The 26,498-nt window shown below is 47.1% G+C and overlaps 1 protein-coding gene across 11 annotated transcripts in view; it reads left to right on the top strand.

Moving 5' to 3' along the window:
• The window catches only part of RGSL1 (regulator of G protein signaling like 1), a 90,565-nt gene that overhangs the window by 61,367 nt on the left and 2,700 nt on the right, over positions 1-26,498 (top strand). For 2 of the 11 annotated variants that reach the window (XM_053916097.1, XM_045189042.2), the window contains exons 12-24: positions 1,365-1,472; positions 4,429-4,537; positions 6,943-7,136; positions 8,523-8,640; positions 9,060-9,174; positions 11,433-11,562; positions 13,746-13,920; positions 18,389-18,527; positions 18,752-18,876; positions 21,113-21,222; positions 22,717-22,809; positions 23,874-23,940; positions 24,844-25,686. In XM_053916097.1, the coding sequence (XP_053772072.1) occupies positions 1,365-1,472; positions 4,429-4,537; positions 6,943-7,136; positions 8,523-8,640; positions 9,060-9,174; positions 11,433-11,562; positions 13,746-13,920; positions 18,389-18,527; positions 18,752-18,876; positions 21,113-21,222; positions 22,717-22,809; positions 23,874-23,940; positions 24,844-24,880 (1,520 nt within the window). In that variant the 3' untranslated portion in view covers positions 24,881-25,686. Of the gene's footprint in view, positions 1-1,364; positions 1,473-4,428; positions 4,538-6,942; positions 7,137-8,522; positions 8,641-9,059; positions 9,175-11,432; positions 11,563-13,745; positions 13,921-14,657; positions 15,984-18,388; positions 18,528-18,751; positions 18,877-21,112; positions 21,223-22,716; positions 22,959-23,873; positions 23,941-24,843; positions 25,687-26,498 lie in introns of those variants that run through there. The other 9 variants (XM_053916099.1, XR_008425846.1, XR_008425845.1 and 6 more) reach the window with 9 other exon arrangements.

The raw sequence follows: 26,498 nt of genomic DNA, 5'->3' as shown, positions 1-26,498 counted from the left end.
ACCAAAGATGGACTCTAATCTTCTCTGTCATGTTCTATTTCGTTTTTGACATACTAGTGAGTCGTGACCTACACTTTGGAAAATGCAGATAGAGTAGGAGTGAACAAAGGCTTTGAAAATTCATTTCCACCACTCCTTGCTCTGTGAGCCTGGGCAAGTTACCTTGTCTCCTTGAGCTGAGGCAATAGAATCTGTACTTCCTTGCTTCTGATTTCCTCATTTATGGGATGGAGACTGTGGCCCCTACTCTGCAGAGCTGTTGAGAGGGTTGGAGGTAATGCATTTACACAGCAAACAGCTGTTCAGTAATTAATACTTGCTCGATTATATTAAAAAAATGTAACATTCAACTCTTGAAATCCTTATACTGCACAGTGCACCCCAGGTACAAAACAAGACACCTTGGACACGGGCCCCTTGGAGCCGTGCTTGAACCTGAGTTATTTAAATCCATCACCTGCTGGCCTTCTGTTTTACCTCAGGGTTTCACCTTCTCTCCAAATCCTGAACACTCCAGAACCTTTCCCAGAAATCAAGAGAGAAGTGGAAGAAAGGGTGGGTAGCTGGTAAATTCACCACACATATACAGGGCAACAGGCATTTCTTTAGTGGCTGTGGAGGGTCAGGGATGGCTGGAGAGAATAGGAACCATCCTCCCTAGAGACGCCCCCTGCCCCCCAGCACACGTGATTAGCTCACCCACCACTGCTGTTCTGGAACACAGCCTGACCTGCTCCGGGCCTCCTGTGCGTTATCTGGGGCCCTGGCTGCCAGGTAGGTGGACACCTCCACTCGGGCTACGTCCAGAGCACCAGAACTAGAATGCTCTCAGCTTTCCTACGAGAACAGGAATGCCAGAGAGGTGAAAAGCATGCCCGAGCTGGCTCAGCACGGGACGACTAGAAACCTGGATCCCTTGCAGAGATAGCCCACTTCTCTTACAACTTCCAGCCAGTACCCCTGGCTGAGAGGTGATAGTGATGACGTTGGCATTTGACTTAAGGGCAACTGGCACTTGTGAGTCCCTCTAGGATTCCTTCAGGACTCCAGCAGCATAACTCAGAAAGCACTAGGCTACCCTGGAGAGTTCCAGGACGTGTATGTGTGATGAGGCAGAACATCTCCATGGGTCAGGTGTCTCTGAGAAGGGCAGAGCCCTCCCATCCTGGAGGGGAGGGGAGGCTGTATTTCCTTCCTTCCGATTTGGCCTCCGGAACTTGTGTTCCTTGTGTGTAAACGTTCCTATAAAACACTATTGTTGTGCTTAAATAACATTTTAAAGGCAATACCGTCAACAAAAGTACATGAATCTTTGAAGCCAGAGCGGTCCACTAGACTCTCCCCTGTTTTTCTCTACTTGACAGACATAGAGAAAATGTCCTTTGAGGAGCTCTGCTGTAAGTTTCCAAAGGTGGCCATAAAGAAGATCAGCGAAGACTACAAAATATATTGTGAAAAGGCGCCTAAGATCGGTAGGTGTGTAAACTTAGTTAGATTGGAGACAGACAGATAAGGAAAAATCCCAATAGGCCACAGGCCAAAACAGGAACCATGCTTTGCTTGAAATGAGGGGTGGTCAGACTTTATTGTTGTAATTTTTTCCCTCCTACAAAGCCATAGGAGGGCATCATGAAAAATCATAAATGAGAGGAAATTATAAATTATTCCCACCTCCTTGCCTGGGTATTACTCTGGGGTTTTAAATAATGCAGATGTGTCCTCTGTGAAGTCCCCTGGAGTCAGAGATGTGTGGAAGGAGCTTGGTTGGGGGTGTGCTTAGGCACAGCTCCTGTAAGGGAATGAGGGCAGCACAGGTGGGCGGGGCTAGATGCTGAACTTCCAGGCAGTGACACTGGACCTGGGCCGATCCCCTAGGAGGCTCAAAAGCCAGGCAACCCTTCAGGGTTGTCCCTCACTGAGTCAGGGGACTTTTGTACATCTGCATTGACTCATAGGGCATGTGGCTGCCCCTAGGGAGGACGTAACCTTGAGTCAGGCCATGCCCTTCGGTGACAGAATGAGTTTTAGAACATTTTGCATTTCTGACTTGATGTCCTTTGCCAGTTTTAGGAAAATGTCAGTTATTATCTCTTCAAATATCTGTCCTGCCTCGTTCTATTTTCTTCTTCCTTCCGGTGATCTTATTACACATATTTTTGACATTTCAGCCACATGCCCTGTGTCTCATATGCTTTATTCTGTATTTCCCATATTGTTCTCTATATGTTTCTGTCTGGATATTTTCTTTCGCTCTTACCCCACTTCAGTAGTTCTTACTTCAGCTATCTATAATTTATCATTCTATTCATTCATTAATTCTTAATTTTCTACATTTCAGTCATTAAACATTTTGTTTTTAGAATTTCTGTTTTTTCTTTTTGTAATAGTCAGCCTATGTTGACATTTTCTCTTTTAATTAGTTAATCTAAATTAATAATAGTAATTTTAAAGTCCATATTTGGATTTCCCTTGTCTATTTCAAATACCATTTTTCTCCTTGGTTTTTGGTCATCTTTTTATTTTTATTTTTATTTTTTAAAGATTTTATTTATTTATTTTTAGATAGAGGGAAAGGGATGGAGAAAGAGAGAGAGAAAAACATGTGTGGTTGCCTCTCGAGCACCCCCTACTGGGGACCTGGCCCACAACCCAGGGATGTGCCCTGACTGGGAATTGAACCAATGACCCTTTGGTTTGCAGGCTGGACCTCAACCACTGAGCCACACCAGCTAGGGCTGGTTGTCTTTTTAAATACCTTGTTATGTCTGCTTTATTTGCAAACATTGTTGGTACAAATTTGTAGAGATAATTTGAGGCTCTGGGTGACATTATTTTCCTCCAGAGAAGGTTGCTTTTAGTTTAGACATGCACTGAACTAGCACACCCAGATAACCTTAATCCATTAGGGACAGAGCTGGTTCAGAGCTAATTTCATTCCTTTTGATGGATGAGCTAGTTCTGATCTTCCTTGCTTTGGGGGGTCCCAATTAAAAGCCTGGGGTGCTTTTTAGGGCTTCCTCTCCTTTGATGCTTTGTAGGTTTTGTCATCTTCTGTCCTGAGAGTCTGCCAAAAAGCTTTGCTGTATTTCTCAGTGGCAATTGTCCTAATTGTCAAATGTATTGGAAGTAAAAGCAGTGACAAAAGGTTTTTTTGCCCATTTTCTAAAGGCCCGTGGCTTTGTCTTCCGTCCTATGGCGGCTTTAACACTGCAGATGCCTCTAGGGCAGCCGAAGATTTGGGGGCAGCTCGCCCTTCTGGTGCAACCTTCTCTTTGCTTCGCATCTCAACGTTTTTGTTGTGTCTTGTATTAATTTCTTACAAACTTACTTATGAGTGGAAAAGTGCATTATTTTTTATCCAGCATTTCTAGGTATCTTTTACTGGGAGGTTTCTTGGGTTTCTTTTGACTTTTTTCCAATATCTGGTCCTCCATAGTCTGGATTTTACTTTTTCACCTTCTCAGTTACATATTAAATCCAGTATGTGTTTCTGTTGTTTTCAGTCCTTTTGTAAGCTGTCACTGAAAGTAATACCAACCACACGAAAGTGTCCTGTGGTGGTGTGTGGCGGGGGGTGGGGGTTGGGGGCGGGGGGAGTATGTTCTGTTTAATAAATGGTTTAAAGGATTGATTGTAACCAGGCCACATTCTAATTTCTGGAGGGGTGAGACAAGTAATATACTATCCCTGCCTTTGAAAAAGCCAATGTTTTTTTTCTACAGTATTAACAACCTCAAAAGGCTCTTTGAATACTAAAATTCTTGGAGTCTATCTTATTTAATAGTCACGTTTTAACATGTGTTTAGAAAGAATGGTTTCTAAATGGCAGTAGGGGACCAGACACCCAGCCCAGGTTGTGTATGGTGTGACAGGGCCGCTTGAGAAGCTTGCTGTGGAACCATTCCCAGGAAAGGGAATGGTTTCTATTAAAGCAAGAAGGTGGGGGGCGGGGCGACTCTTAATGAAGAGGTCAAGAAAGGATCTGTGAGAATTTTGCCAACCACAAAGGAGGCGTTCCAGAGGGCAGGTGGAAGGTTTAGGATGGGGTAGCAGAGGTGCCTGGGAAGACCTTCATGTAGAGTGTGGTCTGGTCTAAATGGCTGATCAGGGGCGCGGGGCATTCGGTGTTCAAATAAGAAGTGTAATGTACTAGGTCTCAGCAGTCTTCTGAGGAAGGTGGGCCCTAGGCCTGATAGCCAAGAGGCTTAAAGAACAGAGCCCAGACTGATACTAGCTTCGGAGTAAAATCATCCCTAAGTCTCTCGTGCCCTAATGTCCTTTGCATCCCTAGCACCAGTGGCCTAAGAGGGCAGCAATGGTGGGGACTTGGCTTTTCCACTCAGTGTCTGGGAAATGTCCTTGCTACTTTGTCCCTCCTTCTTCTCTGCAATGTTCGGGGTGTTGCCCAACTTTGTGACTTTTTATTAGATCTTACAGTGCAGATTTTGAGACAACCAAGGGTACATTCATCCACACAAAGGAAAATCTCCTTCTTGAAAAAGGCCACTGTTGTGAGGAAGCCGTCGCTAAGACCCAGGTAAGACGTGAGATCTGGCTGCAACGGCATCTCCAGGCACAGTCCCGGAGTTCTGCAGGACCTTACTTTCCTGTGGGTTAGTTTCCAGACTCCTCCCCATATATCACACTTACAGGCACAGGCATACTTAGTATTTTAAATCCTTGTTTATTTTCTACCCCTGGCACCATGCAGTATATATTATCCAATAACTTTTTCAACATAAGCTATCATGGACATCCTTTCGTGTCCGTATGTATAGGTCTACCTCCTTCCACAGCTTGGAGGTAGCACGACTTATTTAACTGTTTGTCACGGACACTGACATCATCTGCAATGTTTCATTGCCATCGGTAGTGCCGTAATAGACGTCTGTGTGTGCGGATCCTCGCGTATTTGTGTTTCCTGGATTGTGTTCTACAGTGCACAGTCCTCCTACCTGCTTCCTGCTGCATGTCTCTGCCCCTTTAATCAATGCGGGAGTCAGCCTCCGGTAAAGTCACCCTACTAAACAAGGACTCTGTGGCCCCTTTTGTCGGGAGTGCCCACTCACCTTTATTCCACTTGCCTTGGTACAAATGCCACCTCTCCACAAAAGGTCCTCCGCATGTATGACTGCCCTCTCCTCTGAAACACTCAGTCCCTAAAATTCAGCCCCAGGCACTTACCATGGACTATCTTGTACTGGTCTTTAGTTTTTTAGGTATGTTTTCTACCTTCTTGACTATAATTTTCTTGTAAGCCATGCCATTCCTTCAGTCATTAATTTTTTGTTAATTCAGTAAGTATCTCTTAATCACTGGCTACATGGGAAGTTCTCTCGTAGAGGATAAGCATGCGTTAGCACACACCAATTTGGTAGTCAGAAGTCACTGGCAGAATATTTGCGTAAAGTTCCCAGAAGAATGTTTTCAGTGACTAGTAACATTCGTAGGGGGCAATAAATCCTCTTTCTCTTCTACGAGTAAATAGAGAGGGTTTTCCTCCCTTTCAAGCAACTGAAAGAAGGAGCTCCTACCCTTCACAACAGCGTGGATGGAACTGGAGAGCATTATGCTAAGTGAAATAAGCCAGGCTGTGAAAGACAAATACTGTATGATCTCACCTATAAGTGGAACCTAATCAACAAAACAAATGAGCAAGCAAAATATAAGAGACAGTGAAATTAAGAACAAACTAATAGTAACCAGAGGGGAGGTGGGAGGGGATAATGGGGGGAAAGGGGAAGGGTGAGGGGTTCTCAGGAACAACTATGAGGGACACGTGGACAAAACCAAGGTGGGGTGGGATCAGGGGAGGGAGGTGGGGATAGCTGGGGTGCGGGGGGAGTGGTAGGAGGAAAATGGAGACAACTGTACTTGAACAACAATAAAAAAACTAATAAAAAAATAAAATATCTTGGAATTAAAAAAAAGAATAGTTGAGAGAAGATATATATATATATATATATATATATATACACACATACATATACAGCTCCTGAACAAAACATTAGCAAAACAGATCCAGCAACATACAAATAAGAATATACAGCATGTCTAAGTGGGATTTATCCCAAGATGCAGGATTGATTTAATATCTAAAAATCAATTAATATAATATGACATTAATCAAATAAGGGGAGAAGTCCACATGATTATCTCAATACAAATCCAGGTCCCATTTAGGATAAAAATTTTTTCACTACAATTAGAATAGAAGGGAACTGTCTCAGTCTGGTAACAGATATCTCTAAAATTTGTGGCTGACATCATACTGAATGAGTTAGGTATAGAAAGGAGGAAGAACAAGATGAACAACTCATAGGTATGTGTGGAGAAGTTTAAAAAATAGCTACCACACAAAGATGACATTCCATGGGCAGTGAAATTTGAGGTGGAGCCCATGTGAACCAGAAATATAGTTTCACCATTATCAATGATCATTAAATCCACTTCTTCATCTCACTAAAAATGGAAATCAGGGAGGAGGCAGATTACCCAGGGCGTGGGAAAGCATAAGGATTGAGGATGAAACATTAGGGGCACCTATATTTAAGAAATTCTGAAAAAGGAAATCAGCAGAGGAATTTAGAAATATTGATCAATAACTGCAGGTCACTCATGCTCCACCTCACTGAAGTGACTCCCATTAGGGGTTATTTTATATCCATAATGTAGAAAGAGGTTTTTCTAGAAAAACAATTATTTGATTTAAAATACCTCTCCTCCTCCTCCATGGGGGTTGTCAAATGATTGAAACAATCTTAGGATGGGTACATAAAAATTTATCTCCAAAGAAACAGAGTAACCAATTCATTCGCCCTGATCCTCACACATGGTCAAAGGCCCCGCAGCCTGGGGGAAGCCCTTGCCCACTCCTTTACTGGACCAGAATCCAGGGTACCATGCCATTCTCTCCACCCACGAAGCTTTCATGTTTTCCAGAAACCTGACAGAAGTCCTCCTAAACACACAGCAGCTGGAGTTCTTCGCGGAGTTCCTGAAAGAACGGAAGGCCGACAGTGCTCTCCAGTTCCTGGTAGCTGTACAGAAGATGAGCACTGAGGCAGATGAGAAGATTTGCAAATCTATCATTGAGAGTATAATGAAGACCTTCTTCCACGGCAAACTCCCTCCTGGTACGCAGCCTCTTCTGCTGATACTGCTTGCCTCTCCCTTTAGTATCTTAGAAGGGTCTGGAAAAGAGCCCGTCTTAAGTGAGTCCCCTGAGAGAGCCTAATAAGGGAGTGGCCACACAGGGCAGTACTGAGACAGAGGGACCGTGAAAGCAGAGGACGATAATAAATCCGAAGTATATTACTAGTAAAAAAAGCCAAGTGCAAGACACTTGCCCTCATGTGTGAAATACATACTCTTATTTAATTGTATTCCACCCTGAAAATAGGACTTTATGTAATCCCTATAAAGTAGGGATAAATAGCTCTACTTGACTAATGAGGAAAATGAAACAGAGGGCCTAACGTATCCAATTGGTGGAACTTGAATTCAAACTCAAGTTGTTTGACCTTCAAATCCACTAGACCGGAGTTCGATCCAAAAGTGAGAGTTTTCTGTGGACAATATAGGAGTGTCCACCCCTCTTAGGGCAGAAAGATAGTTGTGCCATGAAGCAGGACTGACTCCCTGAAAATCCTCATAAATTTTGTGTCGTTTTCTTGTCTGAGGTGGGAGGGTACATCTGGTCCATGTAAATGCATTTCGCCGGAAGCAGAGGTTGCACGTGAAGCACTGACCTCTAAGTCTGGAGGCAAACGAAAGGTGGGGTGAGCTTGATCCCACCTTGGAGGTAAACAAATCTACAGCAAAGGGATGAAGATAAAGCCTCCTGTTTTGACACAGATACACAGATGGTGTTTGTGGGTGTGTTTTGCTTGTCCTTAAACCAAGATAAGGTTATAGATTTTATAAAAATGGAGAAAGAGGTAACATTGGCAAATCTTGTAAGAAATATCGGTTAAGTCTCGGGATATCAAGTTCTGTGCATTGTTCTGAATGAACTGGAAGAGAAATAAGCGTGAGCACATACTGCCCTTGGCAAGCTGTCGACTCTTGCTGATGAACGCCGCAGTCTTTGAACAAAAACCCTATTGCCCTTCCAGTACGTATTTGTAATCTTGGAAATCCCATCTGCCCCAGCCGTTAACTTCAATCTTTTATTCTTCTGCTATCTTCCTAAACCCCAAACTTCAAACTAGCAGCAGAAATGAGTCTTTTAAACATTTATTTCCCTTGCACAAGTATCTGATATTTGAGTGGATAGGACAGTATTTTCTCTACAAATACACTGGCACATAACATTCCAAAAATGCATTTGAGATTTTCAAACAAATTATGGAGGGCTCAGAGTCCAACCAGATTGCAAATAAGGACCTATAAGACTCTAAGATGAAAAAACACCAGCTACCTTGGAAATGGTAGACAAGGAAATGATGGCTTCCCTCTCTGTCTGTCTCTGCCGCCCCCTTTCTCCCCCTCCCTCCCTCCCTTCCTCTGTCATTTTCTAGAAGAAATGCTGCAGTGCGATGCGCCTATCGTCAGAGAAATTGCTCAGATGCGCCGCGTCAGCACAATCCCGTTGTTAGCGCTTCAGGACTATGTCATGAAATCTCTGGAAGAAAAGTGGTGAGTATTGCTTGGTGAAGGCGGTGAGCCTTTCTGGAGCTGCTCATTGGTTCCTCAGAGTCACGTGACTCAAGGAGTCCCATAATCCACTCACAGAGTTTATTGTCAGAGCCTCCCTACAAAAGGAAAGCCAAACACACCCTGAACCCTCTTCCTACCTACCTACCTGCCACACACACACTCTCTCACATACATACACACACACTGTTGTCCATTTGCCTGAACAAGGCACAACATAGTATAATTGGGAAGGACAGACTGACGTTAGCAAAGGATTGAAATGGTAAGAAGAATATTTTTGAATATCTCAACATCCCCCAATTTCCACTTCTTCCAAAGGAGAGGTAGGTTTACCTTGACTGTTGCTTTGATGTGCCAGACTTTGGCCTTCTTTGATACTCTTGGCCTCCATCTGGCAGGTTTAAAGAATACCAAGAGCTGTTCCCAGCTTATCCGCAAGAAGTGCAAACCAAAGTACGAACTTTGCCTAGGAAGCCCTCGAAGCCGACAGCAACTCAACTACAGGCATCCCAGGTCAGTGAGGAAGCCATGAAGACAAGACACTAGGGACAGGAAAATCACGGCCTAGGCGTTGTCCACCATAAAAAAGTTTCACTGTTAGCTGTTTCAATCCCTAAAACAACTGGGGTAGGTTTTTAAAACCCCATTTGACAAAGGAGGAATCTGAGTCTCAGAGAAGTTGTTACAGTGGGAATTTAAGGAAGCCCCTCTCTTCACTCTCTTTGTGACAGATACAGGGACCCCTGGAGGTCAAAATGTCAGGGTTTTTCGCATTTTATTTTATTACATTTCTATTTCATTTATTTCTATTCTATAATGCATTGCATTGCATTGCATTCCGTTCTATTCTATTGCTGAAAGCTACTCAAGGTCATGGATTGACCATAAAGCCAAATGGGGATGATAATACTCTCTCTGCACCCAAATTAAATTTATTCATCCAGTCACTATGGAATCATGGAATAAGGTAGTTCCCCACTTACCTGGGTGAGCCCCTTCCTGGATGGGGAAGGCAAGGCCGAACATGTGTCCTGCAGACGAGCACCCCCCAGAGAGAGAACACAAGGGCACGGTGCAGACAGGGAGTGTCGCTCCCTTCTTCCAAACTCATCAGTCACCTTGCTCAAGTCTTTCTCCCATTGGAGGAGATAAAAAGGGAAGAAGGAGAAGAAGGGTTTGTTATTCAGGAAAGTCTTCATAGGGTTGGAGAAAATATAGATCATGTTAAATAATCTCTTATGTAACCACTTGCTCGATGTATTATGGAGTTACTTTGTATTAGAAAAACTCGAGCCCAGTTCTGACCCCAAAGATCAGGCACAGGTATGTCTGAGAATAACACCCATGCCCATTGATCCAACACTCCAGATATAAAAATGGGCTTCCCCGGCCTTTCTTCTTTTCATTTCCTCCACACGTAAATCAACTCCATGTCAAGGTCCCAGGAGTGATCAGGTAGGACACTGGAAAGGGTCCTGCACCCAGAGCCAGGACACTTCGTTTTAACTTCAGGTCTTTCTGTTGCTCTTAGATAAGAAAAAGACATAAAGAAACCAACATGTACATATGCCTACTTTGCACCGAGCACTGTATTAGGGTTTTCACCTGTCATCACCAACCCTCACCACAACCAGGACAGCTCTGGTTTCTGTCTTACACGTGGAGACATGGACACACAGCTTAAATTGACCCAAACTACACAATTAGGGGGAAGCCAGGCTCCGTAGTGAAAGTTTCTGATCTGAAATCCACTGGTTTTGCACTTCACCACTGGCTCTCGGAAGCCGTGCTTCTACTGAGGTTCCTGACTGCAGAATGAGACAACTAACCTAGACCAACAGGACGCTTTGTGGCTCTCAACATCAGTTTCTCAAGGGGTAAATGAACTGGAGAAGGGTCACTCGGTATCTGTGGAGAAATGGATGAAGAAACTCAAAATGAATGTGTGTGTACGTGCGTGTGTGTGTATGAGTGTGTGCATCTAATGATACTTTTCATTTGTTATTGCTTAGAAATGGTTTTACTCATTTCCTTATTTCCTCAACTTGGCAAAATCTGCCTGAGCCATAACCCCCTTCTTGTGAGTCGTGCTCATCTCTGTGCGGTGTTTCTTCCTGTTTGTAGCTCTCACACCTCCCCTCCCAATCCCTGCGTCCCAAATCCCCACTGTCGAAAACCTGTGGTAGAAAGAACATTGCCCGTGGCCCCAGGTACACCTGGATGAAGCTGGAATCTTCCACCTAGCAGCTGCTTAATCTGGGGAAGGTTATAGAAGTTCTCTGACCTGAGTTTCCTGTGCTTTTAAAGCTTAAAATTATTCCTTTTAGCCCTGGCTGGGTGGCTTAATTGGTTGGAGCATTGTCCCATACACCCAAAGGTTCTGGGTTCAATCTCTGGTCAGGGCACATACTTAGGTTGCGAGTTCAATCCCCAGGAGGGGCATGTATAGGAGGCAACCCATCAATGTTTCTCTGTCACATCAATCTTTCTCTCTCTCTCTCTCTCTCTCTCTTTCTCTCTCTCTCTCCCCCTCCCCCTTCCTATCTCTCTAAAATCAATAAATATATCCTTGGGTGGGGATTACAAAAAAATTATTCCTTTTAAATCAGGTATTGTTTTGTATTGTGTAAAATTATTCCTTTTAAATCAGGTATTGTATGCAATTAACAGCTGACAATTGCATGTAACGAATGTCAAGTTCAGGCAAATAGTTGACTCTCAGTGACAGCAGCTGTGCTAAAGAATATGTCATACCCTCTCTCTTTCCCCAGAAGAGATGCTGGCTGAAAATGGTCAGCTTTATCAAGAGCTTTTGCAAGTACCGCAGATTTATATCTGATGTCAGCCTACGTCCGGAATTTGAAGAATTTCTTCACCTGGAAATACACAATAGCAAGGAAAGTAAGTCACATCTCTATTTCCTCCCCTTCCCTGTTGACATTTCGGCAACAGGGGTAGCCCAGATAACAAGCTGCAGGGCTGTGGCTCTGTGTCATTCATGCCTGCAGTAGCCTGGGGTCCAGCAAAGAAGCCCAGGTGGACAATGACCAGTCCAAAGCAATGTGAGAACTCACTGTTTTTTTATCCTCATCTGCGGACATGCTCATTGATTTTAGAGAGAGGGAGAAGGAAGGAGAGAAAGAGGGAAAGAAATGTTGATGTGAGAGAAAAACATCAATTGGTTGCCTTTCATACCAGCCCTGACTAGGGGCTGAACCTGAAACCCAGGCATGTGCTCTGACTGTGAATTGAACCCACGATCTTTTGGTTTGTGGGATGATGCTCCAACCAACTGAACTATACCAGTCAGGGCAGATCTTTACAAAACTATGTCCTTATGTTGCTTAGTTGCAGGAGAGATTTATTAAATTATTTCATTCACTCATTCAGCACACTTTTTGAGGCTGTGCCAGGCACTTTGCAGGGTGCCGGTGACACAGTAGTGAACATGCAGCATAAGGCCGGCTCTCAAGGCATCTCCAGTTTTGAGGGAAAGGCAGAGAATGAGCCACGGGTGTTGGAGCCAGATTTTCTGGGTTTGAGTCTGGCACTTTCTAACTGAAGGACCTTGTGAAAGTGCCTCAGTGCCTCTGTTTCCTCATCTGTAGCGTGGAAATCATTGCGCCCATCTCGTAGAGTCGTCGTGAGGATTAAGCGAGTTAATATATGTAAAGACTCTCAGCACTACCCCTGGCAGCAGTAAGTGCTGCAAATGGGTGAGCCAGCATTGTTGCTGTTACAGCATCATTGTGATGAGTGATCCCAAAGATAACAGCAGGGAGGCCCTAATTCCTGTAGCCAGCATATGAATGGGTCTTTCTTAAAAAAAAAAAAAAAAAAAAAAAAGTCCACCCTGATGACCTTAGTCCAACTGAGAGGCAATTGTTAAACATTCAGGTATTTTATGAGCCAGCCGACAAGCCATTTAATAGATTGAAATCAATCGTGGTAGGAGTATTTGCTCTAGAAATTGGCAAATAATACAAATCAGGCCTCCCCCACCCCTATCAGAGAAGATTTATAAACATATCGCTCATCTAGGTTTCTTGGAGGGGTTTAGCACCCTCTTTCCTAAAATCCCTATCATATCAATTTCCACTGTTGTTGAGATGGGTTTTTTTCACCCTCAAACTCAAGTCTCACAGATAAATAGAGACTGTCAGATAGTCGGGACGGGCCTGATGCTTTGTAACCCGAGGACCAGTACAGGGTCTGGGGCACAATGGTGCCAGGTGCTCATTGAATGTTGTAGTTACCCTCCCATCAAAAAGGATCCCACCCACCCCATAGGGAGCGCCGCACCCACATCAATTATTCCTGCCCAGATATCCAGAGTAAAGGATTTATGGGAGGGATAGTAAATTCTAGAACTGCATTACACAGCTTCTTAAACCCAGCCAGGCAATGAGCTAGCGTATACTTGTCCTATCCAGCCCAAAATTGTTCTCTTCTCAGCCCTGAAGCCCTCTGAATGGACTGCTTTGAATGTACCTTAGTCAAGAAATTTTCTAAAACAACTGTCTTAGTTTTCTTACACACAACCCAAACCTCCTAGAAGCTTCTATGCTCTTCTTTACTCGTTCCCATCTCGTTTCTACTCTAGCTTCCTACCCTCTGTGTCTTAATTAACTTCTTTACTCTTCATGTTTTGGCTTTTTCTTTGCACTGCTTTCCCAGTTTACTTTTAAATTACTTCCCTGATAAACCTTGAAGAAGCATCACTAGAACCACACACTCTATTTTGAAGGTCACCTCTGCATATTAATTCCTGCAGCAATATTAGGGGTTGGCATAACTACAGTGTGCTTCTGTCTCTACTAGACAAGCCCCAGGAAGACACATTTCAATACACAGCTGATTGTTTTTCTTGGTACTGACATTGTCATACCATCTGAGCAGTTGGCTTTTCCGGAAGTCCTTCAAGTCCAAGGACAAGGTTGAGCCCTGGGAGGGAATCGCTATTTCAATGGGCCCAAAGGTGGGTCCACAGTCTCCTTATTTTAGGTGTGCCCAAATCGGTGGCTTCAGGCGTTAGTGTGCCTTGCCCAAGCCAGATTGCTAATTCCTCCCTCTCTCTCCCTCAGATTTCTCTCCGCCACCCAAAGACACACCGGGACGCCCACCTGGGCATCACCCAAACATCCGGAGTGCAGATGAGAACGGAGACATACCCCTCATGAAGCGCCGCATATTTGGCCACAGGATTGTCACTGTCAACTTTGCCATGAATGATTTATATTTCTTTTCTGAAATACAGAAGTAAGTCACCCATCTCACCTTCCCCCATGGCTTTCCTCGCTTAGGACCTCCCAGCCGATGCCAGGGTGGCCAGAGGGAGGTGGCACAGAGTGGTGTCTGAAGAGCTCACTGCGTGCTGTCACTGCGGCGGCAGTCTCCAGCGTTCTGTCCTCGGGGGGCCCCAGGAGCTGTTCGTGGTTCTGGAGCTCCCAATATCAAAACGCACGTACCCCTACCCAGGACGGGGAGCCCTCTTGCTCGTTTATTCATACGGTAGAAGTCCTCTTCTGTAGCACCGGTGGACCAACAGTTGTTCAGTTAAAGCAAGGAATTACAATGACCAAGTTTGTGTGTGTGTGTGTGTGTACACACGCAGGCATGCCATTAAACAGATATTTTTAAGTTAAAACATTAATGTGCATTCACTCACCTGTCAAACTTCTGATGTAAAGCCAAAGCCATTCTACTAATTGGGGGTCCACATGCTTTTCTTGTACGTATTACCCCTATAGTGCTATCTACTAACTATAATTTTTCTCTCGTTCATGTGGGGCCAGAACTTAGAGGTTACTGCAAACCAACGTAATCATTCTGGATTTTTATATTTGTCTTCGCAATGTTTGAAATTGCCTCGCCCCGTCTAACTCAATAACAGATTTTAAGAAAGCAACTTGCCTTTATTAGAACATTCCGAAGCATTCCAACTGGTTTTCACAGAAGCAACAAATACCTTTATTTTCATGTTTGTATTTTGTTAGTTTTCCCAAATAACGAGTTACAGTAACAAGTACAACAGGCAGAAATATTTGGGAAGAAACGTGAAGAACTCTCAGTGAGTGTCTGCTTCAGCCAGTTGTAAACACGTGAGCGTGGACTAAGGAAGATACCGCCAGTGCAGAGAGAGTCGCCCTGCCGGTGTGTGTGGCGGAAGGTGCAGAGCCCTGGTCACTCAGCACTTCAGTTAGGGTCGAGGGCATTCCTGTGCGCGTCGGTGAGGGACTTAGCTCAGTCCCACAGACACTATGGATTGCTTGATTGTCCTTGGCACTGGCTTTGGCACTGGATACACCAAAAATGCCAAAAGACATGCTCTCTATCCGCCAAGATCCCACCGAAATGGGGATGGCAGAAAAGACACAAATAAAGGTAGGAAGTGGGGTGCTGGGTGCTATGGGGGAGTCCAGAAGTGCATTTAGACAACTGAGTCCTCAGGTGTGGTTCCTCGGGAGACAGGTCACCTAGGCTGAATTTTGAAGAGTGAGGAGGGGTTGGTGAGATTTTGTCTTTTAAACAGTGTGAGGGGGAGGCGGGTGGGGAACAGGAAGGAATACCAGCTGGGGTGAAGAGCCTGCCACTGCCGCTCCAGTTCTGTTACCTTCGTCACTGCTTTCTCACTTGCTCCCTACAAACCGTTCTCTGAACAGCTGCCCAGGAACCTTTTAACAGTATCTGCCAGGTTAAAGCACTCTCCTGCCTGAAACGTCCCAGTGGCTTCCCTCCCCACTGGAATCAAGTCCAAACCTCCTCCCACTGCCAACACGAGCAGGACCTACCTGCGTCACGGAGCCCAGCCCCTGCCCCTGGCCACTCGCCCCAGGCTCCAGCGCTGTGGCTCCGTACTCTGCTCTCTCCGCCCATGGAGCTGGCTTCAGATGACTGTCTCTTTTCTCATTTTTCTCCTCAGCGCCCACCCCCTTCCCAATTCCATCGTGTCCTTTTGTTGTCTTCCTAGCCTCTGCCAGATATTTAATTATTCTCCTATTGTCTTATGCCTCTTCTCTCCACTTTGACTTGAGCTCCTGGAAAGCTGGACTTTGTTTGCTGCTGCACTCCCTGCTCCTGGAACTGTGCCTGGCACGGAGGAAACCCTTAATAAATGTTTGATGATTGAATACATGAATGGATGTGGGAAAACCTGGTGTTCTACTATTAGGAAGACTTTCAATTGTTATGATTTTAAGTAGCCTGAGAAAAGTCAGCTGTGTGCATACATCAAGATAAGGTCTAGCTGACAGACAGTTGATGGTTACTGAAAGAGTATGTTGCTAGGAGACAGAAAGCAGAAAGTTCACTGCCAGGGCTGGGGGAGGTGGGGATTGGGAATGAGTGGTTCGTGGGAATGGGGTTTTAGTTTGGGCACACAAAAAAGTTCTGGCGATGATGGTGGAGAGGATTGCACAACAATGTGGACATAGTGCCACTGAGCTGTACACTTCAAAACTGGTACATTTTATGTTATGTATACTTTGTGATGGTAAAAACATTTTTTTTTCTTTTTTTTTTTAATATATTTATTGATTATGCTATTACAGTTGTCCCATTTCCCCCCCCACTCCACTCCATCCTGCCCATTCCCCTCCCTCCCACATTCCCCCCCTATAGTTCATGTCCATAGGTCATACTTATAAGTTCTTTGGCTTCTACATTTCCTACACTATTTTTACCCTCCCCCTGTCTATTTTCCACCTATCATCTATGCTACTTATTCTCTGTACCTTCCCCCCTCTCTCCCCCTCCCACTCCCTTAATGACAACCCTCATGTTCTAGTTGTTTGCCTAGTTTGCTCTCGTTTTTGTTTTATGTGTGGCCGTTAATAACTGTGAGTTTGCTGTCATTTTTACTGTTCCAATTTTTGATCTTCTTTTTCTTAGGTAACTCCCTTTAACATTTCATATAATAAGGGCTTGGTGATGATGAGCTTCTTTAACTTGACCTTATCTGAGAAGCACTTTATCTTCCCTTCCATTCTAAGTGATAGCTTTGCTGGATACAGTAATCTTGGATGTAGGTCCTTGCGTTTAATCTTGGGTAATGTAATTATGATGTGCCTTGGTGTGTTCCTCCTTGGGTCCAGCTTCTTTGGGACTCTCTGAGCTTCCTGGACTTCCCGGAAGTCTATTTCCTTTGCCAGATGAGGGAAGTTCTCCTTCATTATTTGTTCAAATAAGTTTTCAATTTTTTGTTCTTCCTCTTCTCCTTCTGGCACCCCTATAATTCGGATGTGGGAACGTTTCAAGGCGTCCGGAAGGTTCCTAAGCCTCTCCTCATTTTTCCAAGTTCTTGTTTCTTCATTCTTTTCTGTTTGGATGTTTGTTTCTTCCTTCTGGTCCACACCATTGATTTGAGTCCCAGTTTCTTTCTCATCACTATTGGTTCCCTGTGCATTTTCCTTTGTTTCTCCTAGCATAGGCTTCATTTTTTCATCTGTTTTTCGAATAGATTCAACCAAGTCTGTGAGCATATTGATAACCAGTGCTTTGAACTGTGCATCCGATAGGTTGGCTATCTCTTCGTCGCTTAGTTGTATTTTTTCTGGAGCTTTGAAGTGTTCTGTCATTTGGGCCATTTTTTTTTTTTTTTTTTTGTCTTGGCGCGTCTGTTACTTTAAGGGGCGGAGCCTTAGGTGTTCACCAGGGCGGGGTAACGCTGGTCGCTGAGCTGTGACGCTGTACGAGGGGGAGAGGCCGAGTGGGAGCAATGGCGCCCGCCTCACTCTCCTCCGGATTTCAATCCTTCACTCTGCTACCCACAATCAAACTGGGCCCCTCTGGTGCTGGTTCCCGAGTAAGTGGGCCTGTGCTCACTCTAGGCCCCTGTGGGTCTCTCCAACAACCTCTTCTGTGAGGCTGGGAGTCTCTCCTGCTGCCGCCCCAACCCCCAGGGGCGCTTTCAATCAGAGGTTTCAGGCTTTATTTCCTGGAGCTGGAGCCCTGGGTTACGCGGTCTGCTCCCCGCCGTTCGTCAGGTTTATCTGTGGGCAAATTTGGTGCCGCGGGGTGCTACCCGCTGCTCTGCCTGCCCCACTCTCCGCCACTCTGAGTCCGGCCCTCTCGGTTTATCTGCGCAGATGTGGGGCCGCAGGGTCTGTTAGTGCTCGGACTGCCTGCGCCATTTGTCCCACACTCCGCCAGTCTCAGTCCCGCCACAGCCACGCGAGTCCTCTCCACCCCGGTGCCCGTCTCCGCCCCTCCTACCAGTCTGGATGAATGGTTATTTTCTATTTTCTTGGTGTTGGTCCCCCTTGCTGTTCGATTCTCTGTCAGTTCTGGTTGTGCGAGGAGGCGCAGTGTGTCTACCTACGCCGCCATCTTGGTTCTCCCAAAAACATTTAATAAAAGGAGTATGTTGCTTCAGAGAATGGTGGTGATTGTGAGAGGGGCAGCACAGGTGAGAAAGAAAGCACAGGAGAGCCCTTAGCCCTTGAAGCACTCAGAGAGCCAGGATGGGTGAGAAAGAGAGGATGGGATAAATAAGGGGGTGGGAGATGAAGAAATACACCTGGAGAAGCACTTGGTGTATTATCTGACATGTGGTAGGCACTCAAGCAGTATTTGCTGATAGATGAATTACGATTGAATGAATGAAGTCACAGCCAGCCCGGGATTTGGCCCTGTCTTTATCAGGCCAGAAATAGGTCTGGCCTGGCTGCACCAGTTAGTCCCTGCTTTCCTGGCAAAGAGCTCACCTCGTCTTTACTGCCTCTTTCAGATTTAACGATTTGGTGAGTTCAGCTCATGTGCTGCAAGTCAACCGGGCCTACAACGAGAATGATGTGATCCTGATGAGGTCGAAACTTAGCATCATCTTAAACCTCTACCTGCAGTCGGAGGTCCCTCCAAAGCTGAGGGTGAGGGGCACTTCCACTCCTCTCTGGTGTTGTACCAGGGACCATTTTCCCCACAAGAGCCCCAAAAGCTAATTGTCAGGCACCTCCTAAGTCCTGGGTCAGCTGAATGTCCTTCCCTAAAGCCCCACCAAAGGCTTCTGCGATCTGGGGAGGGGGTGGTCTGAAAGGTTGTGGGGGCCTTCCCTGGAGCCTCTGCCAGTGACAGGCTCCCACTCCGTGGGTAGGTGAACATCTCAGAGGCCCAGAAGGATTCCATCCTTGCTGCCATTTCAGAGGGCCACCTCGACCGGAGCATTTTCCACGGGGCCATCATGTCTCTCTTCCCCATCATTATGTACTTCTGGAAAAGGTAACTCTCTCCTCTGCGCTCACCAGGTGGGGAAAACACTTTTATCTTCCTGTAGCTCTCTCTTCCAGTCTCCATGTTCATGGGAACCATGCTGGTGTATTCTTCTACTCACTGCACTTCCTCCCTCACACGCTCACACTGGACACAGTTTCAGAGGACAGAAGGCCAAGGAAGATGGGGGATCAGAGGGTCCGGCCCCCAACTCTCCCTGCGTTGGCTTGAAACAAGGATGTTGGTTGGTGTTAGGCACAGGTTCCTCACCTAAGGGTGACAGTGGACCACAGCTACTTGGGGGCAGTTCTGTCAAGGCTGACACAGCTGTGCTCCTGTTCAAGGACCCTCATGGGGGCAGTTAAGCCAGAAGAGTTTTGCTCTGTGAGGCCCACATTCCGCAACTCCAAGGAGGGGCGCAGTTGCTAGATACTTCTATTTTCAAGAGGAGCTAGAAATTCAGATTTTTGTCCTGTCTCCAAAGGTTGAAGTAGCAAAATGTGACAAGCAACTCAAACCTACAACATGGTAAGGAGATTGTGAGGGCCAAAACCAAAACTGAAGCAAAGAAAAGACCTGCAAGTGGCAGGGGGGGAAACTCAGACAACTGTAATTAAACGACAACAAGAAAAAGAAAAGAAAAAGGAAAGAACATACCCGCAGGGCGAGTGCAGCTAGGGCCCACTGGTTCCTAAGCTGTCCTGTCAGGGTGTGGGCTGAGAGACTCGCCTGCATCCTCCCAGTTGGTCATCCATGCCTGTGGTCCACTGTGGCTCCGGCTCACACCTTCCACATGATGAATGGCAGTGCCCTGGGTGACAGTGACCACAGGCCAACTGGCTGAAAGGGTCCCAGGCCAGGCGAGTTGGGATGTTGAGATTATTACTGTGATTCCAGTTCTAAGGGGGTTTCCCCTCCCACAAATAATAATAATATATTAAGTTAACTTTCTTAATATACAAGTGTAAAGGTTGCTTGCCAATCACCAACCTTTGTTTTTTAAATCCCTAAGACAAATTATTTAATACAGGATTGACAGAAATTAAACACAAATCTAAGTTTAAGATAACCAGTTGAGCCTTTTAAACATGCGTTATCTAGCACTTGATTCTAGACTTGATCCTACTTCTAGTGACCACGACTAAACAGCAGTTCCTCCTGAAACTTTCCGGAGGACCAGAGGTCCCTGGGAAAGATAGGTTCCTCCCGGCTGGAGTCAGCCAGGGCTCATCCCTGTCTAGGGGTGCTTCCGGGAGGCTTTGGATGCTAATCCTCATACAACTGGTTCTCTACTTGCTTTCCTATGTCCTTATGGAGAGTTTTATATTGTGCAAACTGTGTCCACCTCTGTTATCTCTGGTGAACTTCTCAACAACCCTCTGAGGTGGGTGGTGCCAAGTATGATAACCCCTGTTTTAGAGACGAGGGAACTGAGGCTCAGGGTGGTTAAGGGGCATGCCTAGCTAAGTGGCACCACTTGGTAAGTGGATTACAAACCAGGTCTCCTGGTCTCTCAAACACCATACAGAATGCATCTGTGGCATAGTGGGAGGTCCATGACGGCGGGGACGCCCGCTTAGCAGGTGGAATGGGAGAAACCAACATGATTGGGTTAGGGTATCCCTTGGGGAGAAGGAAAGAGGCCAGCGGTAAAGACCACCAGAGTCAAGGCAGAATAGAAAATAAAGCCAAGACGAGCGTCCGAGGGGTCCAGCCAGTCTAAGGGCACACTGAGGGAGAGCACAGGGCTAGCAGCAGAGGAGGAAGAGATGGAGAGCATGGTGTGGGTCTCAGGGGTGTGGCAATTGGCAGGTTGGAGTGAGTTTGTGCCACTGAGTTCGTGCATGGAGCCAGGTTTCGGTCCAGGGAAAGGACTGTTGGGAAGGAGGTCTCAGTAAGGGGCAGGATGTAAGCCAGGGGTCGTCGGGACCGAGGGAGGCCAGCCAGATGCTCTGGCTGCACCAGGTTGGGCTGGCTAGGGACCTCAGAGTCTGGGCTCAAGCGAGCCCACCAGGGGGTGTGTGGCAGATTCTTCATAGGCCCCATTCGCTGGTGATCCAGGAAGAAGCCCCCACACACTGCTTGTCCCAGGCACTCGCTGGAGCCAGGAAGGGCCCTCCTCTCCTCTGCGGGAAGCCCTGCTCCATGAGGACTGGCTCTGCCGGCTCCCCAGCTCCCCGTGCTCCATGTTGCGGGCCCCTCGCTGATGGCTTTCTCCCTGTGACCAAAGCCATTCTTCTCACAGGTTTTGTTTCTGGAGGGCAACCCGCTCTTACTTACAGCACAGGGGGAAGACGTTCAAGGACAGAAAAACTCCTCCTAAGTCCCCGTACCAGTACCCTTCTTGGAGTGGAGGTAAGCTCCATGTGACCCACAGCCCCGTACTCTAGCCAACGGGACTCATGAAGAGAAGGTGCAGGCTCCCAGCACCCCCGTGGGACTCAGAGGGGGGCCCTTTGCAGGCAGGCCAGGCATCTTGGTCACTGGGCCCTGGGAGAAGTGTTAAAGTCTATTTTATCTGAGGCTCTCAGTGCCGGCAAAAAGGTGCCCCCTCCTCATAGGCAGCTCCCCAGGGTACCTCTGGGCACGCGGGTCACAGTTTCTGTGGAGGGGCCCCGCTCTACCCCATTTAAGAAGCCCCCACTCCAACTGGCTCCACAAAGCCCACCATCTGAATAGCATCCATATTATACTGTTCAGTGAGAAAATCAAAAAGTGGGTGTAGAGTATGATTTAACTGTGGTAAATACCTATACTTGCATATAGATCTTTATGCAGAGGTATAATTTTATGAAAGCAGGGGGGGAAACACTTAGAAATATAGAGTGTTTATAGGATTACCTCTGGGTGATGTGATTTTGAGAGATATGTGATCAACGGTATGGTTAATCATATATTACCAATATATATTACTTACATTACATATTATACATTTTCGAACAGCTTGTGTTTGAAGACATACATATATATGTTTCCTTTGCACAGAGCGGTTACGTTACACTCAGTCCCTTTTCCAGTTCCTGCACTGAGACCAGTACTTCAGCAAAAGGGAATTTTATTTTATTTTTTTAATTTTTAACAATAGTTTATTTTTTATTGGATTTTTTATAAGGGGGACAAAAGGGAACTTTAAAGAGAGGGAGGGTGCTCAGGACAATGCCCAGCAAGGGCGAGGCTGGGTGTCTCAACAGTGGAAAGTTCTAGGAACCAAAGAGAACAGATCTGTGCCCCTGGGAACAGCCTCAGTATCAGAACAAAATGTGGACAAAGGACAAGAGTTTTAAAAGCAGCAGCCAACTGTCCCACGATGGAGCTGAGCACTTGGCCCAGGCTCTTGTCCTTTTCCCCAGATGCCCACTCCTGCCCCCACTCCAGCCCCCACAAACAAGCATGCCACCCCCTTCTTTGGGGCTCTGGAGACCTAAATCCATCTCTGGGAAGCAACTGTGGCTCTGGAGCCCGGCTCCTACCCCTCGAGCTCCCCAAGAGGGTCCTTACCTCAGTAGGAAACACATCAGCCCCACCCCCCGGGTTGCAACCATTCCTATGGTCCAGGAACGTGGCTTCTTAACCTTGTCTCTGCTTAGGAAATGTCACATCAGCAGACAGAAATCAGTCATCTTTTCACCGTGTGGGCCACAGTGTCCCTGCAGGTGCAAGGGCTGATTGAGGATGAGAGTTGGGGGCAGGCACAGAGGAGAGGAACAGTAAGAGGGAAAAGAGAGGGAGGTGGGCAGTCAGGGCAGGTAAATGACACTCCAGGGAGCAAGAAAATGCCCCCAGAGGCAGCCAAAGAGTCCCTAGCCCCTGCTCTAAAGGCTTTTAATGCGTCCCCTCTTCTCTCCCCAGGAGAGTATACCACCTTAAGATTCTCCTTGCTCAGAGGTTTTGAATGGTTGCGGATTCAGCAGCGAGATATATTGGCAAGTTCAGTCCAGAACTGTGAGTTGGGCTCGGAATCCCACTAATACCAAAAATCCACTACTCAATGAGAGGGCCACCCCAAGGCCAGCTCGGCCAGCCTCCTTATTGGCCAGGAGGAGACGGAAATCTCCAAAATATGAAGTGACTGGCTCAGGGTCACACAGCCTGTGAGTGGCAGGGATGGGGTGGGAAGTGGGTCTCCTGACTGACTGTCCTTCAGGGCCCTGTGCCCAGCCCTTGTTAGAATAATCATATCTTCTTGAGTCTGTTATAGCCCCTTGAAGGTGGGTAACTCAAGCTTCTGGATATTACTTCAGGCTCATCTGCCCATTCCCACGCATGGAGTGTCATCTCTCTTAAGAGGCAATCATGACATCCCAGCGGTGACTTTCCCCTCCCTCTGAGATCACCTGCTGCTTCAGTAGGACCTTCGTCTCATACCTCCTGCTTCCTGGAGGCTCCTGCTCCCGATCATCTCACCCCCGTAATAAACACTCTGGTCCTACCCTCCCATCTGAGGGCCATGCTACATCCTTTTTCTTCCCCACCTTCAGCCACTGGGAGTCAGTCCCCCTCCGAAACGCAAAAGCTGCCTTGGTTGCCCCATGGTCTCTCCCAACGAACCTTTATGTCCATCGTCAGCTTCTATTTCCATGATGGAGATTCTGCTTCTCGGTGATGCCAGCTTGCCCAGCCTCCCCACTTGCATGTGTCCTCTCCCTGCTCTGTGGGGGGGGGGGGGGGCATTAAGGAACACTGCCCATGGTCCATAGGGTGCAAAGAGCCCTAAAGTTCAGTGTTTCTAGGGCTCATCTGGCCTCATATCCTTATTTTACTCCCCTGGGTCAGCGGGGTTGGCATCATGACCTGGGCACCCAGACGAAATGTCTCCTAGGGCAAAAAAATATACCGCAGCCTCCAGCCCAGGTCTCCCAACTGTCCTGGAGCATTGCTGCTGCTCCTGCGTTTTCCCAGCTCCTCGGCCGGCAACAGTCCCGGGACGGCCTCCTGGGCTGGAGGGCCTCCAGGAAGGGTCTGTGCCCCGAGTTCTGATGCAGTTTTTTCTCTGTATTTGTCTTCAGCTTCATCGAGCAACCTGACCCAGCCAAAACCTGCCTTCTCCACCTTGCAGCTGGGTCCTGCCCCAGGGTAGGCACGCACCAGAAGTTCTCTTCTCCAGGGCAGAGCCCTTTTGTCCAAGTGCACGATGGGAGACCGGGGTGGGGGGGTGGCGCGGGGCGGGGCGCGCGGTGAAACTTCCCGGAGACCTAGCTCCACCTCCTGACCCTCCTTGGCATATAGAACCAAGACATTGAGCTTGCTGCTTCCAGAGAGACCTGCGGTGCCCTCACCCACCCCCATTAGGACAGCCACTTCAGGGAGCTGCATCCCCTAACCCTTCTTCCTCCAGCAGAACACTATTGCTGGAGGACCAGTGTCCCAGATGGCCTTTTACTGCCGGCTTCCCCAGTACTCCACCCTCTTAGGACGGGCCTAAGGTGGGAAGGAAAGAGGAGCTGTTCTTGTGCTCAGTAGTGTGTTGATGATATGAACAGAAAGGGTTTGAGCCTGTCACAATCTGGTTCAGCCTCACTTCTGCAAAAGCATCGAAATGAGACTGATGCTCTGTGAGGGTTCTGGGAGAATCCCCAGGGGATCGTAGAAACCAGTGCCAGAGAACTGTTTGAAGATCAAGGTGACAGAAGCAGGCTCTATGAACGGTAGGCCTTGTCTCCTCACCAGCTCTCCTACCTTCTCAGACCTGCTGCAAGTCCAACAGGAGTTTGGCGCTTCCCTGCTACCAATGGCCAGTGCTGGGGCCTGGCAAACAAGCCAGGTGCTTTGGAGCTCTTTGCTCAGACAGGCAATGTATATCTTCACAGGTTACAAGCTCGTGGGGAGGAAGGTGAGAATAAGGAGGGGCCCTGTCCTGAAGGCTAAGGGTTTTGGTTTAGACCATCGCCATTCCTAAAGGGAGTGACAGCCACAAACTGGCAGAGAATACAACACCTTATCACCATTGTGCGAACTGGCCCTTCTCTCTTCCTTCAGACAAAAATTACCCGGCCCCAAAAAGGAGAAGAAATAATCTAGTCAGGGCCCCCACAGAGGCACATGATCTCTCAGAAGCCTCCTGACACTGACAGAACCTCTTCTGGTCAGAAATGCAATGCCCTGGCGCCAGCTTCCCCGAAAAGACCAATGGGGTGACCGCCCGGATGTGACAGGACCGGATCGCAGAGGGTGAGACGTGGGCAGAGAGCAGAAGCAGACGCACCTGTGCCCTCGCTGATCCGGGGGGTCCTGGCAGGTGGTCTTCCCACAGTGGACACGTGGCAGAGCCCTACTCTGCGGTCAGGAGACCTGGGTGTCGGTCTCATTCTGCAGCAGCACGGCCTTGACCATCCCTGGCTCCGGGTTGAAGAATCCCGAAACAGATGTGTGGACATGGCATTAAACACCCTAGGAAGCAAGGTGCTGGTTTTGTTAGCAATGACAGATGGGGTCTTTTCACGCCAGGATCTCCCATTTGGACAACGACTCCCACCCATTGTCTCAGCAAATGCTCAGAATCCCATGAGTAACCACGTCCAAAGTCATGAATGTTTATACAGCTGAAGAAACTGACCCACACAGGAGGGAAATGGTTTTCCTGTGATCACTGGGTGGTAAATGCAGAGCCTGAACTAGAACATCCACTTCTGATTCTTTGGCTGCTCCTCATTCCGTGGTCACCATCTCTGCAACTTCTCATGCACAAAGAAATCATTATTCCCAGGAGTTCTGTTCATTTGCCAATTACTAGATAAAGAGACTCTTTGGAAAAATTCTGGCCTGAAGGCCTAACTTATTCTCATAATTTAGAGTGATCAGGCCCATTTTTCTGTCCTTTGAGGAAAATCAGGAGAAAAATGATAGAGTGTCATCAGCGAGCTCCCCACCTGAGCTGACTGAGGGGCTGTCGCAGAACGGGGAAAGGCTGGAGAGCTTGTTGGGGAGCCCTGTCCCACTTCCAGCCAACGTTCCCTGCTGTGCTGATGTCCTTTATTTCCTAGGCTCCCAAGGATGAAAAGTGGTGTGATGTCAGGACAGGGCTCACAGACAGAGACTGAGATCACCTGGGTGCGCCTGTGGCCGTGACAGGTCAGGGAGACCATGGGAAAGCTGGCTGGAGGCCTCACGATACTTAGTAGGACCACCCCGAACAGCAACAAGTCCCGCTCTTTGATCAGCTATCTTGCTGATCGTTCCCTTTGCTTTCCTCACCATCTCACCTCAACGATCCCAGGTCGAGCATGTTCTAACGCAAGATTTAGACTAGTGTCTCAGAACCAGTCACCCCTCAAAGGCAGACAGGTAATACCAGAGAGAAAAGTAGTGCATGAGAGAGAGCGGAGTGGTAGGGTGTGGTGAACCGCAGAACACATCTCACGGGGGGGACAGCGACAGCTTACTTAGGGAAAAAAAAGAAAGAAAAGAAAGGAGGGAGGGAGGAGAGGATGGAAGGAAAAGGAAGAAGAAAGAAGAATGAGAAGTTTAAAATATTTGTATTACTATGCAGGTCAAGCAAAACTTGCAATCTTTGCTTTGAGCTTTTTCCCCTTGAAATTATGTTTGGGTCCTGGGTCTACCTTGGACAGAAAACACAGGAGGGGGAAAGAAAAGCTCCAACGATGGGCCCATAGAGGCCACAGACTTGTAAAGAA

This window comes from Desmodus rotundus, chromosome 12 (assembly GCF_022682495.2).
Source record: "Desmodus rotundus isolate HL8 chromosome 12, HLdesRot8A.1, whole genome shotgun sequence".
NCBI classification, from domain to species: domain Eukaryota; kingdom Metazoa; phylum Chordata; class Mammalia; order Chiroptera; family Phyllostomidae; genus Desmodus; species Desmodus rotundus.
The sequence above is the reverse complement of the archived record's forward strand: the minus strand, read 5'-3'. Positions and strand labels throughout refer to the sequence as shown.